Source organism: Myripristis murdjan, chromosome 9 (assembly GCF_902150065.1).
Source record: "Myripristis murdjan chromosome 9, fMyrMur1.1, whole genome shotgun sequence".
Classification (NCBI taxonomy): domain Eukaryota; kingdom Metazoa; phylum Chordata; class Actinopteri; order Holocentriformes; family Holocentridae; genus Myripristis; species Myripristis murdjan.
The window spans coordinates 18,139,348-18,157,530 of record NC_043988.1 but is presented as its reverse complement, the minus strand read 5'-3'; the positions used below and the strand labels follow the sequence as shown (position 1 = coordinate 18,157,530).

Sequence of the window (18,183 nt, the reverse complement as noted above, 5' to 3'; positions counted from 1 at the left end):
CCCGGTTTCCTCCTATAGTCTAAATATACGCTAATCAGGTCACAGGCGAATTGGACATCATGGGTGTCAAAGTTTCTGTCTGTCTGTGTGTTGTCCCTGTGATGGACTGGTGACCTGTTCAGGTTATTTCCCTGCCCTGTGCCCTTTGCATGCTGGGGTAGACCCCTCACCCTGTTCAGGATTAGCCAGTATAGTCCCAGTGCTGTCAGAAACATCCTGCACTGTTCCTGTGCCTTAGATGCTGTGTCCCGGAGGCTCCAAGGACTACCGAACTTTAGTACTGACCTCCCACATCATGAGGACCCTGGAGACTTGTACTGGACCAGCTCTGGCCCATGGTCAAGCCATTCTTGGATGCCCTCCAGTTTGCCTACCAGCCCTGACTGGAAGTTGAGGATGCCATCATTTACCTGCTCAACTGTGCCTACACACCCGCCTGGACCACCCAGTGAGCACTGTGAGGTTCATGTTATTTGATTTCCCCAGTGCTGTCAACACAATATGTTCAACTGCACTGGGTGAGTCAGACAGAGTGGTCAGCAACACCAGGGCACCACAGGTGACAGCCATGTCTCCCTTCCTCCTTACCCTTTACACCACAGACTCCAACTACCACTCAGTCCTGCCATCTTCAGAAGTACTCTGATGACTCTGTGATCGTTGGATGTATCAGACATTGTGGAGGACTACAAGTGGTTGGGAGTGGACATAGACAATAAACTGGACTGGGCTAAGAACATTGAAGCCCTCTATAAGAAGGGCCAGAGCTGCCTCTGCTTTCTGAGGAGGCTGAGGTCCCTCAACATCTGCCAGACAATGCTCAGGATGTTTTATGAGTCTGTGGTGGCCAGCGGTGTCCTGTTTGCTGTGGCATGCTGGGGCAGCAGGTTGAGGGCAGCAGACACCAACAGACTCAATAAACTGATCCACAAGGCTGGTGATGTTGTGGGCGTGGAGCTGGACTCTCTGGCAGTGGTGTCAGAGAGGAGGATGCTGTCCAAAAACTGTGTCATCTTGGACAATGTCTCCCACCCACTCCATGACGCACTGGTTAAGCACAAGAGTGCCTTTGGTGGAAGACTGATCCCACCAAGACACACCACAGAGTGCCACAGGAAGTCATTCCTTCCTGTGGCCATCAGACTTTTTAATGCCTGCTATGAAGGGTCAGATAGCCTGAGTAAACCGACTGCATAACTACACTATTTAAACTGTAAACCATTTAACTGTGCAATAATTTATACCTGTAGGACATGACAACAAATCAACAGTACAATATCCCCATGTATATATGGTGTATTTAAGTTTACTTTTTTACATATGCTCAATTTCTTATTTCTGAATCTATTGTTGTAATATTTTGTAGGATTAATTCACATATTTAGATATAATGCACATACGTTTTACAACTAATTAATGCACAAGTAGAATGCACGTTTGTAAGTAATGCACTTTTTTTCTTACAAATTTCAATGGTATATATTTCTTATTTATTTTCCTAATTCTTATTATTTAATCCCTCTCGAGGATTTGAGCAACCGCAACTGATCCAGTTTCCCCTCAGGGATCAATACGCTCCATGCTCTTTGACTTCAGCCACATGTAATATTGACATGCAGTGAGATCCTACGTTACATTCAAAGCCAAGACACTGTGATTATGTGATATGTGCTTTAACGTTTTTTTTTTTTTTTCCCTCTCCTGTTGCTCTAACAGCAAAAAAATTAAGTATATTTATGTTTCTCTACCTTATTTTATTGGTGATACATGAAGCAGTTTGCAGGTAATACAACTTGCCAACTAGGCCTATCTAAGCAAACGGCATGAAGATGTAAGGTCAAATATCTCACCTGCTGCAACATTGTGCTCCTATGTAGGGCTGAACGATATTAAGATAATGACGATGTGATTTTTGCTGGGGTCTGTACCAAACATGTTTTCTTACATCTGGGAAATACAGTCTAGGCCAGGTTATCTCTGTAAGACCGTAGTGCTTCATTTACAATGTTTTGTCACACAACTCACCTTTAACAAAAAATAGTTGGATATTGCATTTGGCCATAGTGATTTCGATACATTTTCAATTTATTGTTCAGCTACACACCCATGTGATGAAAGCAATAATGCCAAGGCTAAAACTTGGTGCTTTCGTCCATAAGGTGACTAATAGTTGCCCTTTGTTTACCTTACAGAGCAAATGAATGCAACAATTTTTTTTTTTTCTGATATCAGTCAGTAAATTTGGTCAAGCTACAGACCTTGATAGTGTTTCAAAAGTTGGCATGTATGTCCGTACACTGTTTTGTACAAAAAAATCAGTTATGCAGAAACAGTAGTTGAGGAGGAAAGAAAAGAAATTCAAATAAAATCAAATTTATTGAAAACATATTTTAACATCACCATAATCGTATAGAAAAGCAAAACCAAACCAAAATAGAGGAATGTATCAGCACACTTTAAGCATGGAGATTTTGTCTAAAACAAACAAACAAACAAAAAACTTGTTAATCAAAAGAATGGCCAGATCAGGGCTGCATTAGAAAGAAATACCATTACAAGACCCCTTCAACCAATCAACACTACAACTGACTGTTAAGGCAAACAGCTGCTCATCATCACGTGCATCTGACACCCCAATAAAACAGAGGCTGTGAAAGAGTTTTATCATAAAGTTTTAACACCATCTTGTCCCAATACGAAGTACAAAGCACATAGTTGTCACAGTACTTTGGTGTCAACACACCAAATTCAGGTTCCAATGAAACCATGTAAGCATTCAAACAAGGTTCAGCATGACATTGTTACTGCAGTTAAAAACACACCAGCTTAGGAACATTCCCAAAACGCATAATACTTTTTCTAAATACCAAAAAATTAAAAACTACTAGTGGCTGATTTTAGAATAATTCTCCTTCTTTTGATAAGATTTAACAGCTCAACCATTTTGTTTTGGTAATAAGGCTTAACAAATATTTCTAACTTAGTACTCTGCAAAATATCACTGACTAAATGAGGGGCTCTTGAGCAGCAGAACAGTCAATTAATGGATGTCCCAAGCTTTCCATGCACGGAATGTTAAGTTTTCCATAAACTGATGGTCGCATAGGCAACATTGTGAATACATGTCAGCAAAATGCAGATTCCTTTAACATTCATCATTTATACTGATGCAACAGTTAAAAAAATATAATAAATTAAACAATCATTCTATAAAAGTATATACATCTCTTATCACATTCCTGCCAAAACGATTTATAATATGAGGAAGTCAAAGACTGCACAATGTTTTTGTAGCCCCAAAATATGAATGAGAGAAAATGGAAGATGATATGTTGTTGTTTAATTGGACTTCTATAAGGCAGTCAGTGCAACAAAAAGTAAAACATAAACTATGAATGTGAACATAAAGGTGGCCTAAAGTCCCACACCTCAGTGATCTTCATCAACCGTTACAAAACATCCCCAACAAGGAAAACATTGGTTTTGAGCAGATGAGTTACAGTTCACATTTAGGCCAAACACCTCAACCTCACAAAACTTTGTGCTTTGAAATGTGTTGAGCCCGGTATAAATACCCTGTGCCTGTGCATAAATTTGAATGGGGAAAAATGATTTTTTCACTAGTTTACTGTACCCTGGTTGTGGTCATTAAAAGGTTGTCATTAGTAATGAAATGGGAACTAGTGGATGAACAGAATGCTGCTTGAAAAGTTTGTGAAAATAATCATAAGTGCTTGATGTGATCCATTTTTCAAATTTGAAAACAAAACGGAATCAGGCCATGACATTATTTAAGTCGGTCTTTTGAAGCACTGAATCCTGCTGGCACATTTTGGCTGTGTTTGCCACTGAACAGTGTCACTGGTGTCTCCCTTCATAGCAAGCCGTCATGCTCAAAACCAGAGGGCAGGTGAGAGAAGGAAAAGGGGGAGAACTTGATTCCAGCTCCACTGTAGAATTTATTCTGAAACTCAACCCTAAGAAAGAGAAGAAAAAAAAAAAAAACAATGACAATGAACAATAATGCTGGCATGATAGAAAAGAATTGTGTTAATTATTCTGCAGTCACTGACATGAGTAGTATACATGGATGTATCTTACCAGTGAAGTCTGAGGGCATGAAGGAAGGCAGATAGTCCCTCCATTACCAGCAGGATGGATACAGTGAGGACAGCAAACAGTCCAAACACTGGCACCAAAAACATAATCCCAAGACTGGTCTTCATGCGCAGCCCCACTCGCATCACCATAGCCCACAACACCTCTGACAGCTCTGTGAAGGCAGAGACAAGACGATATACTCCATTTAGGGAGGAATAAAAAAGATGAGGGGCATTAGATAGGATAACAGAGGCAAAATATGTCCTTTTAAACTAATACTGGTCTAAGCTCTGTCACTGGTGCAAAACAATGGTTATTACAACATGATTTGACTTGTTTTAGCAGTGTTATTAAGAGATTAAGGTTTCACTTTATGAGGTATTATTCACAGATAGATAAATGTGGTAGAACGTTTAATACAACATTCACTAGCCTATGTTGCGATGGACTTCTGACTGTGTTCGGGAGAGACAGAAAGATATTGCCTTCAAGAAACTGCACCAAGCTTCTTCATGTCCAGGTTTTATTTATTTATTTTGTGAGGCATTACCACTTTATTTTATAGTAATAATAGAGAGACAGGAAAAGCAGGAGAGGGGGAGACAGGATGACATGCAGCAAATGCTTCAGCTCATAACTGACCACTAGGATAAGGAATTGGGCCAGCGCCCCATTGTCCATGTTCATGTTCCTGTTCTGTTCCCTCAGCACAGACAATGATGTGTTGAAATTTTTAAAAAGTTACTACAACTGGCGAAAACGTTAAAGTGCACAGGATATTTTTAGGTGTTTACTGAAATGAGCAAAAATACATTGCTGTAAAAACTTCAACTTTTAAAGTGCTGCGGTAGCAAAGCATTGCAACCGAGAGAATCGCTGAGCAAGACTTTTAATTCAAACATTCACTCCCCCAGTGCAGTTAGAAAATCACAGAGCAACCACCTGGTATGTGAGTGTTTTGTGTTAAGATACACACTGTTTTACTAAAGCAGGACTTAATACACATCTATCTATGCCCACACAATAAACTGAAGATTGTCCTTAACACTAATAGCTTAAAAAAAAAAAAAAAAAAAAAAAAAAGGTGTTGCACATGCATGCACCAAATGAAAAAAAAAAAAAAAAAGAATAAATGAACACACAGAGACCAGCTCTTATACAGGTGCTCCTGCCAAGCACCTAGTAACTTTCATCATCATGATTGCTGGTGGACTTTACCCCACAGAGTAAGGAGAAAAGGTAAACATTAATAACAAGCAAGATTTAAGTGGCTTTATGAACTGATAATAATCTACATACTTTTAAAATATTTTTATTAACTCATTTACTTCTTGACATTTATGAAGAAGGAAGAAATCATCTTTGCGCTTAGCTGATTATGTTACACTGCAAATCATCATACTCACGTGCATGTGCCAGACTCAGAGCCCAGAGCCTGAGATAAGAGGCTGTGTTAGAGATGCACCCCAAGCAATACTCTATAGTGTGGATAGACTGGTGCAGGAACTCATCTGCAAAGTCAAACTACCACAACAAAAATAAAACACATTTCACTGGGAGAGAAAAATACATTTTTTAAAAGATCATTTTATGGTAATTCTGCCTTGTTGGACATTACAACATAGCGAGAGAAAGGAAAGAAAGAAGAGAGAGGGGGGTGACATTTGACAAAAGTCCAAGACGAGATACAAACTCAGGACGCAATTGAGCCACCAAGATGACTTTTTATTGTTTTACTGGTTAGTGAGTCATTGTCCAGGTGTGTATACTGTGCTGACCTCTTCTGTCTGGTGCTCCCTGCTGGTGGAGAGGTCACTGTGGCTGCTGCCCTCCTCCATGTCATGAGCCCTCAAAAGGGAGAGCTCCTCCTCACTGCTGCGTCGCACACGCTCATATCCCTGAGGGCAGAGAGAGCCACACAATGGAAACTGCATATTACAGCTGTAGAACAAATATTTGGAGAAATGATACACACCTACTGTAAGCACAGACACATAACTGCACAAACCCTCACCCTGTACATTCCTAGGCGGTGGCCTCCGTTATGAAGCCAATAAAGGTAGAGGGGTTTCCCCAGTAGTAAAACAGGCACTGACAGCACAGCGATGACCACCAGGAACACCTGCAGGCCAGCCTGAAGAAATCAAGAGGAAAATCAAAATCATGCATAATTTTACGGTCACTGTCTCAGTGAGAACAATCTCACAGTTATCTTTTAGAGAATTAGACTTAAATCCATTCTGTGCAGGTACATCAGCTACGTAAGCAGAGATCAACAATGCGACCGCTGTCGTAGGAATGGACCCTTACATTTGCTTCTCACCTGTCCTGCGTAGAGTGGCCGTACCCCATCGCCTTGCATGAGGAACATGTTTATGAAATGGATGAGGATACTGGGGGCCAGTCTGGAGTCAGAGGCAGAGAAGGCCAGCCACTTGTAGAGGATCATAAACACCAGGTAGCCAAAGAGGCACAGCAGGAACAGGAGCTCAGGAAGAAATACCAAGTAGAGGTTGTACTTCTTCCTAAAGTGCCTGGATTTGTTGACAGTTAAGGCAGGTTTGAGAGGACAATACAATTCTACAGCACCAACAACAAAGGCATTACAACCTAAATAAATGAACTTAAACTTAATAACTTGACTTAAATAAATTCAGCTACTTACAAGTGGTTAAAAACACTGAGGATGACCCCGAAGCTCATGTGTATGATACCCAGTATCACTGACATCTTCATCTTATAGGAATTTAAAAATGTAAGGCGGTTGGATGCCAGGTTCCAGATCTTCAGAACAGAAGAAATGAGATGATGTAACACATTGCAAAGTGGGTAGTTTCAGGCAAGCAATTTGATTGGTCAAAAACTCATTCCTCTAAGTTCTCAGGCCTCATAAAACATGGAAAGCTCTGCTTTACTGGCTGCTTTAGCCCTGTTCAGGTCTCATCATTATTATTACTAGAGGAGATGTGTTCATGCAGTTTTACTGATTCAGGGGTCTCAATCTTTCATTGATTATTTGTATTGTGATGATCAAAGAGTGCACATCCCTCTCGCAGTAAATGTTGTCAGACAAATCCCGTCAGTTCTACTGTCTGGATCAATGGTTTGTCATTCATCAATTACAAATACATAATAAAACAGATGTATTATGCAATCCAACATGTATATAAAGGTGATATGTATATTATGCATGATTTTGAAAACTTTTCAGATGGTACACATATATTGGTAACATCTGAGTGAAAGACACACTTGATGTTCTTTATTGTAATTATAGGTATGGTGCAATGCACGTCCTCATGGGACGTGCATTGCAGGTTTCACTTCAGTGAGAAATGATGATAAAATCTCTACATATGATGTTGTACAGAATCATATCGTGCATGACGACTACTCTTCTCAACATATTTATACTCACCGGATCTATTCCGAAAGGGTACGGCCCATTGAAAACCCCCGTAATATTTGGATCCAGTGTTAGAAAACGATTAGCTTTGATATCTTTTTCTCTGTTGGACACAATAAAACCGACAAAGCAGAAGGAGTTTGACATATTCAAAACAATATATTCGACCAAACATGATTCTTCTGTAATACTTTTTAGAAAATTGCATTCCATGAAAATGATCTACTTTTCAATGGGTATGACGCACTTACTCCCACACTTTAGCATTGAACATGGCTTTGACACTCCAGCCAGAACCAAAGATGTTAAGGGACTTTGAGAAGCAGTCATTGTATATAAGGCCAGTGTAGATGGAGAACAGGCCCATCATCAGGATGATGTAACGTCCCTCAAAAAATGTGTTCCAGATCTGTGCAAACACAGCAGATAAATAACTTAACACCAGACTTAAAATATGCAAGGGATATACTTGTGCTCTATTAAAAGTAGCTCTAATATTATATAGTGCAAATATTTATTCACCTCATTCCTGGTGCGTTTCAATTTGCGATTGTTCTCGTATAACACCATCCAGAAAGCAAACAGAGCCATGATAACACCATGGCCCAGGTCCCCAAACATCACAGCAAACAGGAATGGGAAAGTGATGATTGTGTAAGGAGCTGAAGAATGAATGGCAGAAAAATTAGCGCCCAGCAATAACATCTATAATGATGATATAGCACATTTAGTGGAGTGAAATGAAGTGAAAACCTGTATAATGCTAGTGTCAAGCTTACCACCTGTCTGTGTGTGAGGAGGACATATGTAACAGCTTAATCAGGTATCAAACCGAAGTATACCAACTGTAAATTCAAAGTTTCCAATAACTCACAGCATCTACCCTGACATGATGACAACAACAAACATTTTAAAAACCAAGGCAAACTGGTTGGTGTCAGTGGGGGTGAATCCCTTGTTACATTTCAGTCAGTGGCTTCAATCAGGAAATAAGCACAATAAAAAGGTAACTTCATATATTAATTTACAGACATAGAGCTGATGAGCCAGGTAAACTACAGAGGAATCAAACCCTGAGAAAAGCAGGCAAATACTGCTTATCATTTATTCGTTGGTTTCAATTGGGAATCTGCAATTGTTGAAGAGTAAATAAAGAGATCATTTAATATACAAATTTAAATGGCCCTCAGGAAAAGAGCAGTTAAAGTCCTCAGGTTGGATGTTCTAAGCACAGAGACTGACAATAAAAACCCAATAACTGATGGTTGTAAGCTAAAAGGTGGAGTAAGTGATTCTGGAGAAAAAAGTTCTGCACCGCTTTTTCAGTCTATAATTTCTCCCCATTATTTATACCCAATAGTGTTGTATCTTATACCGTTGTAAAGCCTGATTCATCCTCTTTCCAATGAGATACAACTTGTAAGGATCCTGCATTTCTGGAATGAGTGACACCAGTAATTGTGTGGGAAGTGACCAATTTTTTTTGGATCATTTCTCCCATTTAACAATACCGATTGGTGTTGTCTTTTATACCGTTAGAAAGCCTGATTAGTCCCCTTTTCAATGAGAAATAAGTTGTAAGGATTGTCAATTGATTGGTATGACCAACATGGCTAAACATGTCCCCTCCCCCCCTTTTTGAGATGGACTGGATGGAGCTGGGAGGGCTGAAATAATCACATTTGTCATAATCTCATTTAGAGGTGGTTTCGGGACATCCAATACTTGGTTAAGGGTATCAACACTACACATAACTGGGTTTACGTGTACGTATGTCATCAGTAGGTAATGAAAACGGATAATTATATTCACAGGGAGGGAGCATACAGATGAATAAGGGGCCTTGCACAGAGCCTTGGGGAGCCATGAGCTGGGGCAGCGGAAGCGACAGGACAAATCTAGTCTCAGATGTTCTGTATTCTTTTGTATGTTTTATTTTTTAACAATTAAAGAAACATCTCACCCTATTCTGGGCATCCCTCAATATTGCTGAGGAGGGAGCACGAAAGAATTTATTACATATAAAGAAATTTAAGCGTGGGAGTTTCTAATACAATAACTGATAACTAACTAATGCATGTTAAGGCTGGACAATTAATGGTCAAAGTCGCAATATTACCAGATGCAACATCCAAACTGCTGCACTTCTTTTGAAGTGCAGCTTTTAAAGGTACAATGTGTGACAAAACATTGTTGTAAATAAAGTATTATGATACTACAGAGATACTCTGGCCAACAAATTATTTTCCAGATGTAAGAAAACATCTTTGTTTGGTACAGACACCAACAAAAATCACACCATCAGTTTAACAGCTTTTTCATCGAAAATGAAAATTATATTGAAAAAGTGATCATTCCTATTAAAATTGTGAATCACAATGCAAACTCAGTGTCTTTTTTTTTACCATGTTTCTCCCACACTGTTGAGCCCTAATGCATGTGAACACAAACAGAGGAAATTATTCACAGAAAGAAGGGATCCCACTAACCTGGGTTAATCTCTCTATAGTTGCCTACTCCATAGGCATCTACGATGTTCTGGAAACCAGAGGTAAACTTGTTGGTCCTTATGAGGGTAGGGGGAGTGTCGCTGTTAGGAATGCGATTGACAAAAGAAGGAACTGTTGCTCCACTTTTTCTCTGAAATAATAGTGGAACAAAATGTAACATTATCATACACTGTTAATGAAATAATGTCTAAAGGCAACACATCAGTACTGCATCAAGCAGGCTGTGTACAATACAATACAAACAGCTATAAAAACAGCTATAAAAACATATCCTCACATTGCCTCTCTTTGTGAGTTCAGATATTTTTGAATGATGTATCCATAAAAAAGACCAACTGTGGTCAAAGTAATGCTGAATAAACCACTATAGGGACAGTGATCCTGTGTGGGCCTTTATTTCTTTAACCCAAATGCATGCTCTGTCTCTGTCTGAATGAACAGTGGCTTCACAGTGCCCTTATAAAGTAATGTTTTGAACCAATTTTTTTTTTGGTTGAACAAATGAACAAATGGTTGATGAACAAATCAGCCCAGTTAAAAACATGAGGAGGGCAAAATATAAATCAGTGCCTTGTACTTGATTCTACAATAACATTTCCCCAGCTACTGCCAACTAAAGAGCATGGTTGATACAGAAATTGAGAGAAAAGCAAGGCAGCAGTGGTCAAAAGTGAAGCAATGCTGACAGTTTCCTTACCGATCCATCTTCCAGAGCTCTCCGCACAGCGGGAAGGTCACTGACAGGACACCACACCTCAGCAATCAGACACTTATTAGTGACATCAAAACTACACAGGTTGAGGATATAGTAGATAGCCTTCATCTTCTTAACCTGAATGACCCAGGTGTAGACGGACTCTGAGGCCTTGTTCAGGACCTGTCTCAGGTAGTCCTCTGTTCTATGAAGTACCTGGTAAGTAAGAGTAAGAGAATTTGTCTGGTACCTTGTGTCAAATCTATTAAAATCTATACAAAAAGGATGAGAAATTTAGTGTTTATATGCAGAATATTAGCAGAAGAGAAATAAAACTTCACATTGTCAACAGGAAGAATCTAAGTGTGTGACAGAGAGAGGGGGACAGACTAAGTGGCAAAGAAAGAGGGCCAAAGAGCAACAGTCAAGGAGGGGGAGAGGATGAAAGGAAGCATTAGAGAGTGAAAAGCGGGCAGACTCTCAGCTGAGGCCTCGTGTTGATCATATGCTACACGACTTAATGCAATTCAGTTTCTCAGTTAGCGTGGGATAAAACCAACAAATGATTCATGGAGTAAAGCCCCAGACAGCAACCCAACTGACCCTACAGAACTTGCAGAATTGGCTCCCAGCAAAGAAACCCAAGTTAATAATCGTTTAAAAAACTGTTTGTTTTAGTTTTTTGTTCGCTGACCACAAACGACTGGTTCAAATTAGTAACCCTCGCTGGTTATAATGTGCTTTATTGAACACAGAGGTTTCCACAGCCAAGTCCACCACCAGAAAAGAACACCAAGGCATCTAAGCCGTTTATATTTTAACTTGCTGATGATGGCAAAGACATTTACAAGCAAAGTTTTATGGATATTACTTTCTCTGTCAACAGTAAAGTATCCAGACAAGAAATTTTCCCAAAAGAGATTTACCGTGTGCAGGTCCTGAATGCGAGTTTTAAGTCCTTCCACAACATCATTCCTCTCTTCATTACTATTGGGATATGGGTACAAATGGCAATGATAGCTGGGAGAAAAGTACAAATGTATTATATAAAATAATAGCAATAGTAACTGTAGTAGTAATAATAATAATAATAGGACGTCGTTGTCTGAATTAATTACCAGTCACAGATCTTTTTGACTTTCTGGCCAATCTGGTCTCCCCAGTAAGAGATCAGGAACACCACACTTTTAGTAGGCTCACCCTGCCAACAGAACAGGAAAGGTTAGGGTTATGCTAGGGACACTTGCTGCAGGCACACCACTGATATTCGAAAAAATACAGAAAAAACACAAAAATTGGCATCCTCATCAGAGTCACTGTGGCTGCTGCATGACATACAAGGGACAGGATCACTATGGCTGTAACGATTTACCTTTCTCACTGCTCTGTTTGTCCCTCAAATGTTAGGCCAGAGTGTGGTTTGTATCAAGGCTTGGGTTTAAAAAAAAAAAAAACTCGAATTTAAATGCTCTTTTTAATTTAAATAAATGCTAGCAATTCAACAAAACAAGCTGAATGGGGCTTTTACCAATATTCTGCAAATTTGTGCAGCCCAGTAACAGAATAGCTATGTGGAAAAGTCTGTTTATTGCTGAATGTTCTACAACACAGTGTCATCACTGCAATTCTGTGTCATGCTAAAAATGCATCCTGCAAAATCTGTAGTGAGAACAAAATCCTGGTTGACCATATGTATGTATAGCTAGGTGAAACAAGGATGCAGAATGATGTTCTTCCAGTTTTGGTACAAAATCTTTGCAAGGCAAATGCCACAAATATCAGCAAGACAGATACTGTTGTGTAACTTCTGCTAAAGGGTGAACTTTTGTGTTGAATAGTAAATTCACAAATGTATCAGTCACACATTGCATAGCTTTCTTGCTCCTATTGGATGTGCTTGTGCTGTCTAAAGGTGATGTCTAAATATTCCATTAAAGCATAAATCAACAAAAAATCACACGGAGAATAAAACTGTTCTTTATGGATTAAAACTTTCAAGCATGCTGCACTTCTGGCTACACCCCGATCAGTGATGTCAAAGCAGGTGTTCTGTCTTTAACAACTGGTGAACAACACCCAGTCACTGCTCTCACAAATACTTTGGATCACTCCCTCAGTAATCCACATTCATTTCTTTCAGCTGTGATGTTGCTCTACAACATTCTCTCCATTGATGATCTTGACAAACTATAAATGTCCCTACACTAGAATAAGATATTTGATTGAACCCATGCAATAAGAAGTTCTAACTATCCAGACGTAAAGAACACTGATCAAATTCTTAAATAGCCGAGAACCTAAATGCTGTTTTGGTCTGTTCTAATCAGAAAGGAAATCTTTAGGGAAGAGGTTAATTAGACAACAAGTCAATCAATCAATCAAACAGGGGCAATAGAAGCCATAAGCCATACCGGCCTAGACCATGCAGGCAGATTCTCTTGTGATGTCTTTTTCTCATCACGTTACTGTTGATTAAAATATCAACAGTATCTCACAGTAGAATGCAGAGAAGTGCCAGCAACATTTCAACACAGTGGCACGTTCCTCAAGTCAGCCTTGAGAAACCTACCGTATCAGGGTTTTCAAGATACTCATCAATCTCTGCGTAGCTGAGGATGGTGTAGCCTTTACATACTCTCCACAGCATCCGCTCAAAGGCCTCTATCTTCATCCTCTCAATCAGCCCTGAGATAAAACTGCGAGAGAACACAGAGAGAAACATTCAAAAACAGTGTAACATGTGTGCCTACTTTCACATCCAAACTCTAAAAGACTTTTGACTTTAAACACCAATACAAATATGAAGGTAATATAAGCTGACAGAATACAATCCCTCACCCAAGTTTGGCTCCAAGCCTCTGCATGCTGTTGTAGTCCATCACTGTGTCCTTCTCCAAGAAAGGAAACTCCTCATACTGTACTTGTAGTGGCTCGTGCTACAAGACACAGGTCACAAGTGTCAAGGCTATTGCCAAATTGGATGCATATGCAACCCTTTAATTTGGTAGTGACCAGTGGGGCATGAAAACAGACTTGGTTGCACTTATGCCCTATTTAATGAAAATTACAAATCCAAACAACAATGTGCATTTTGTGAGTTTATATGACTTCTGAAATACAGTTAAACATAGTTTCAAAGGCCAAAGAAGAAGGGTTAACATTTGAGATAACAAGGAGCAACTGCTTGAAAAATGCTCACAAAAACAAAGGGCTTGGCAAAATGTTTTATGTAGGGGGATTTGGGACACTAGCACATCTGTCAAGCTTTACTTTGGGGCTACTCCTCAAATACCCAATGCAGTATGAGAATTATCTTCTCAAGGGTGAGGGCACAGCACAAGTCTCTAGTCATCTCATTTCCAATCAAAGTGAGAAGAGGAGATGCTAAACTATGAGACAGTAAGCATACTGTTTTTTATGGAATGCAAGTACATAATGAGACACAAATGTCAGGTGATTATTGCCACACCGTGGCAAGTAATTGGTGCAGAAAAAGCCAGTAGCACCAGTGCCACAAGTGAAAATGTGAGTCTTGTGCCTTACCGAGATGTCTTGACACATTTAGACCCAATTTATGAGCATTTTAATCAGTGTGATCTATGATAATCAGCTACCTTATTCTCTTAATCCAACACTAGATACCTGGCTTGGTAGTTAATGCAGGAAACTGGATAGTTAGCAAACATATCTTGTTCCATTATTAGATACATAGAAGCACCACTTAAACGTCAATGTACCTTTTTTTTAATAAAATTCCAGATGTGGTGTCTTGCAAAAATAAAAATCTAGAAATCATGAATGCACAGACCTTTATTGTGGAAGTCTTTGCAACCTAACAGACAAAGAACTCAGAACTAACTTTTCCATCATGTGATGCCACTGAAACTCATTAGCACATGTAGAGCATAGCGTAAGATTAAAATCACTGCTCAGGTATTACAAATAACAGTTAATTATACTGTTAAAGCTGACAGTTATGCAACTTTTGACTTGTGTTAATTATATAAGAGAACAGAGCTGATCTGTGAAAAATGACTTTCACACACCATAATTAATTTTCACAGCACCCAGGTACAGAGGAGTTAAATGTGTCACTTACAGCTGCCCTGGCTGCATGTTATTGTGCCATGCTGAAACAGATGGATAATTCTGCTACACTATTCAAGCTGACAGATCAAACTCTAAAATGTGGCAGATCACTATGATAAGGATCCAGCCACACAACAGGATGATACACTAACCTCGCCACCTCGCTGTACAAAGCTGCGTGTGATACGTAGCATGTGTGTGTACTCTGTAAGCTCCAGGAGATTTTTCTGCAGCTTCTCTTTATTCCTGGTGACTTCACTCAACTCCACTTCCAGCCTTTGCAGCTGATCCTGTGCACAGACACACAGACACAACAGTGACAATTACACAAACTCTGTCACAATCTGTGAGGCTTACTGACTGTTAGCATAAGAGGCAAGATACAACAACATGAGAGTAAAAAAAAAATCAAATCTACTAGTTTTCAGCAAATGTGAATAGAAAAAAGTAATATGTTACAAAGAACAGCACTCTTTTTCAGACATTTAGATGCAGTGGTGCTGCCTCTAACTTTCTCCCTTCTTGAAAAATGAAAATGAAAATTCATTATCTAGCATTATTGCTCATCCCGCCCCATAAATAAACAAACAAGTGTCAAGATGCCATGATTTAAATATCCAAACAAAAGCTGCTGTGACTGTAACACCTAATGCAGATGATCCTGAGACAGACCCTGGGGCAACCTTGGGTCTAAGGACCAAAATTACCCCTCATCTACAAAACATTCACAAGATATACTGAAATAAAGAAAACAAATTCTGAGAGAATAAATTATAAGACATGAGCAGGTAGCCAACCATGATAGCCATGACATGTTTGGGCAACGGAGCAACAGGGTTCACATCTCCTTCTGGCAGTGGGATATCCGCTTTCTTGATTTCCCGCAAAAGGTATCCTGTTAAAAGTACAGAGTAAGCCTCTCTTAACGTTTGAAAAATACATCATGAGCCACTGAAAAATGACACTTGAAGCAGAAATGTGTCAGAGGGTCTTGGCTGTGTTTCGTCTTTGTTTCATCTAATAAAAGAACAGGATTTGGGTGAGTCTAGGCCAAAGTTTTGTTAAACCTTATCTATAATCAGGCAGCAACATCTCCTGAATTCAATGAGGAACTGCTGCTTGTCTAGCCTCATTTCTCAAGTTTCTTTGCGGCTAGAATTGCGTCACAATTTGCTTATTCTGACCCCCTTGCAGAAAGAAATTAATCTCCTGCTGTGACCTACTATTATACTTCTGTTTCCTGGAATACAATTTAATGGCTAGATAGAAAACCATGCTGTAAAGCTAAAGCAGTAACATGTGAGAAAGTATAACCCAGCTGATTTTTATCCTTACCAAGGATCCTCTCCATCTCTTCACATCTTTTGATCTCATTGACAAATTTCCGCTGGAATGAGTTGACACTGGGATTGAGCTGAAACAGGTGCAAGAGATACCTTCAGACTGACAGTATACGTCTACTTACTCACCACGTCATGTACCACAACGCAAAGTACAGCATCATAAACAATCTGTACCTTCAACAGTCAGGTGGTATTTATATTATTTATCTTTAGTTATCAGTCCCTCTACTTTCTGCGCAAGAGGTGCCACAGCTAAATTATAATAAAGTCAAAGTCTGACAAAGGGTGTGGAGGCTCAGGAAATATCTACACTACAGGTGAACACTAGCTGATACTAGAAATTAGACACCAGCAGGCGACACGTTAGCGCATTTCCTGTTTACTACCCAACAGTAACTTTCCAACTTTGTACCTAACATCAGCTGTTAATTAGACAAACCCCCCCCCAACATGTGATTTCTCACTCACGTCTCTGAACTCCACAAGTCCCAGTTCTCCGAGTTCACTGATACAGTCGTATGCTGATCCGGACTGCAGGAACAGCTGGGCCAGACACATCTCCTCACTTCGGAGCAGAGAGCCCATCTTGACAGCTTTCTCCGGTACTCCTCAGCCGAAGGGGACGCTGAAATTAGCACGCTAGTTAGCTGGCCCGGCTACACTTTACTTTATGCTAAACACGGCTCCTTCACAGGTCCTTGTCAGCCTTTTCCATAACTTATGTTTCGTTTTGGCTCGTTTGTTTTTAGTTGATTTGGTGCGCACAACACGGACGCTGACGTTAGCTAGCTTTATAACTTAGCACATAGTGAGCCTGCTAGCTAGTAACTATAAGCTAGCCCGGCGAGCGCTGTTATTGATTTCTTGGTGTAAAATTATTCCGTGAGAGTTGAATCCCACTCGGCAAGCAGTGCAATAGCAATGGCGCTAACGTTGAATGGTCCACATTGTAGATGTTATAACTTTCTTCATAGTTAAGCTCTGGGGTCAAGTTTTAGCAGACATCGGCTCGGCTCGTAGTACTCCACGTCACTTCTCACACTCTGCTCATCAGATTCAACTTGCATGACAGTGAAATGCCCGATTAGCCAATGAACACCGCCTCCTGGATTATGCGCACACAACACTTTAAAAAACATACTCAAAGGGTTTTTAAGCCCTCAGCTCCGTCTTATAGGCGAAACCTACATCCCGCAGTACAGGAGATGCCCACAGACATCCTATGGCTGAACCCTGAGCCACACACAACCTGACACCCACTTCCTTGTTCTGATGGCTACATTTTTGCCCAAAATATGTACACTCTCATGTAACTGTGTGATACGGTGTGTGCATCTACAAACGTCTGCAAGGTCTGTCCTTGAAGAATTATAAAATGTTTATTAATGAGAAGTAGTGTAAAATCTTTTGATCAATTTGAGTTAATTGTAGGCTATTAATCTTCATCTGTGGAACCAGGTGTTCTTCAAAACCTCTGGGTGGACATTCAGGCTGCAGCGCTGCACATTAACAACTATTCAGATTACTAACAGATGCATTAAACAAGCAAACTTCATGAAATATTTTGTCTATTTTGTATAGATGAACACATCAGTTGCCAATCAATTACATAATTCAGCACTGCGACTTCTCTTAGAGTTTCTCTTACAGCATTTAAATAAAACCACACAAATATTAATAGTTGTCTTCACACATAGATTTCAGTGTGATGGAACTTACTCTCAATGGAAATAAAACTATATAGACAGTACATATTTTTTTATTATTGAGAAAAAATGAGAGGAATGGGATTGGGGAAATTTGATGGTGTCGGGAGTGGTGGGCTGGAAATGGAATTAGGTGTGTGTGTGTATGTGTGTGAGTACAGGCGTTGAGTGTGCTCAGGACAGGTTCTTTGCTTGAAGCAACTGAAAAAAAATTGTTGGGAGTCCCTGCACGGATGCTGGAGAGATCACAAGAGTTTGACAATCAGGTCTATATGTGCTTTGTGTATTTGGAGAAGGCCTATGACCCTGTCTACCAGGGATCCTGTGGGGGGTG

At 39.8% G+C, this 18,183-nt stretch overlaps 1 protein-coding gene across 1 annotated transcript; it reads right to left on the bottom strand.

Annotated features, from left to right (window-relative positions):
* Positions 1–2,357: 2,357 nt before the first annotated feature.
* On the bottom strand, positions 2,358–17,266 carry atp6v0a2b (ATPase H+ transporting V0 subunit a2b). The gene is made up of 20 exons (XM_030060273.1): positions 16,612–17,266; positions 16,136–16,214; positions 15,598–15,695; positions 14,953–15,090; positions 13,550–13,647; positions 13,281–13,407; positions 11,830–11,912; positions 11,638–11,731; positions 10,715–10,927; positions 9,997–10,147; positions 8,030–8,169; positions 7,759–7,916; positions 7,520–7,610; positions 6,767–6,885; positions 6,425–6,635; positions 6,116–6,235; positions 5,880–5,999; positions 5,508–5,625; positions 4,102–4,273; positions 2,358–3,977 (listed from the first exon to the last, which is right to left on the bottom strand). The coding sequence occupies exons 1-20, from the start codon at positions 16,726–16,728 to the stop codon at positions 3,875–3,877; spliced, it is 2,550 nt and encodes an 849-aa protein (XP_029916133.1). The 5' UTR covers positions 16,729–17,266; the 3' UTR covers positions 2,358–3,874.
* Positions 17,267–18,183: the final 917 nt, after the last annotated feature.

Coding starts and splice junctions, on each gene's coding strand:
- atp6v0a2b (XM_030060273.1), bottom strand. CDS start 16,728: ATGGGCTCTCTGCTCCGAAGTGAGGAGATGTGTCTGGCCCAGCTGTTC. Junction 10,928..11,637: donor GCATTCAGGACCTGCACACG/GTAAATCTCTTT, acceptor CTTACTTACCAG/GTACTTCATAGAACAGAGGA. Junction 6,636..6,766: donor CTCAGTGTTTTTAACCACTT/GTAAGTAGCTGA, acceptor CAACAAATCCAG/GCACTTTAGGAAGAAGTACA.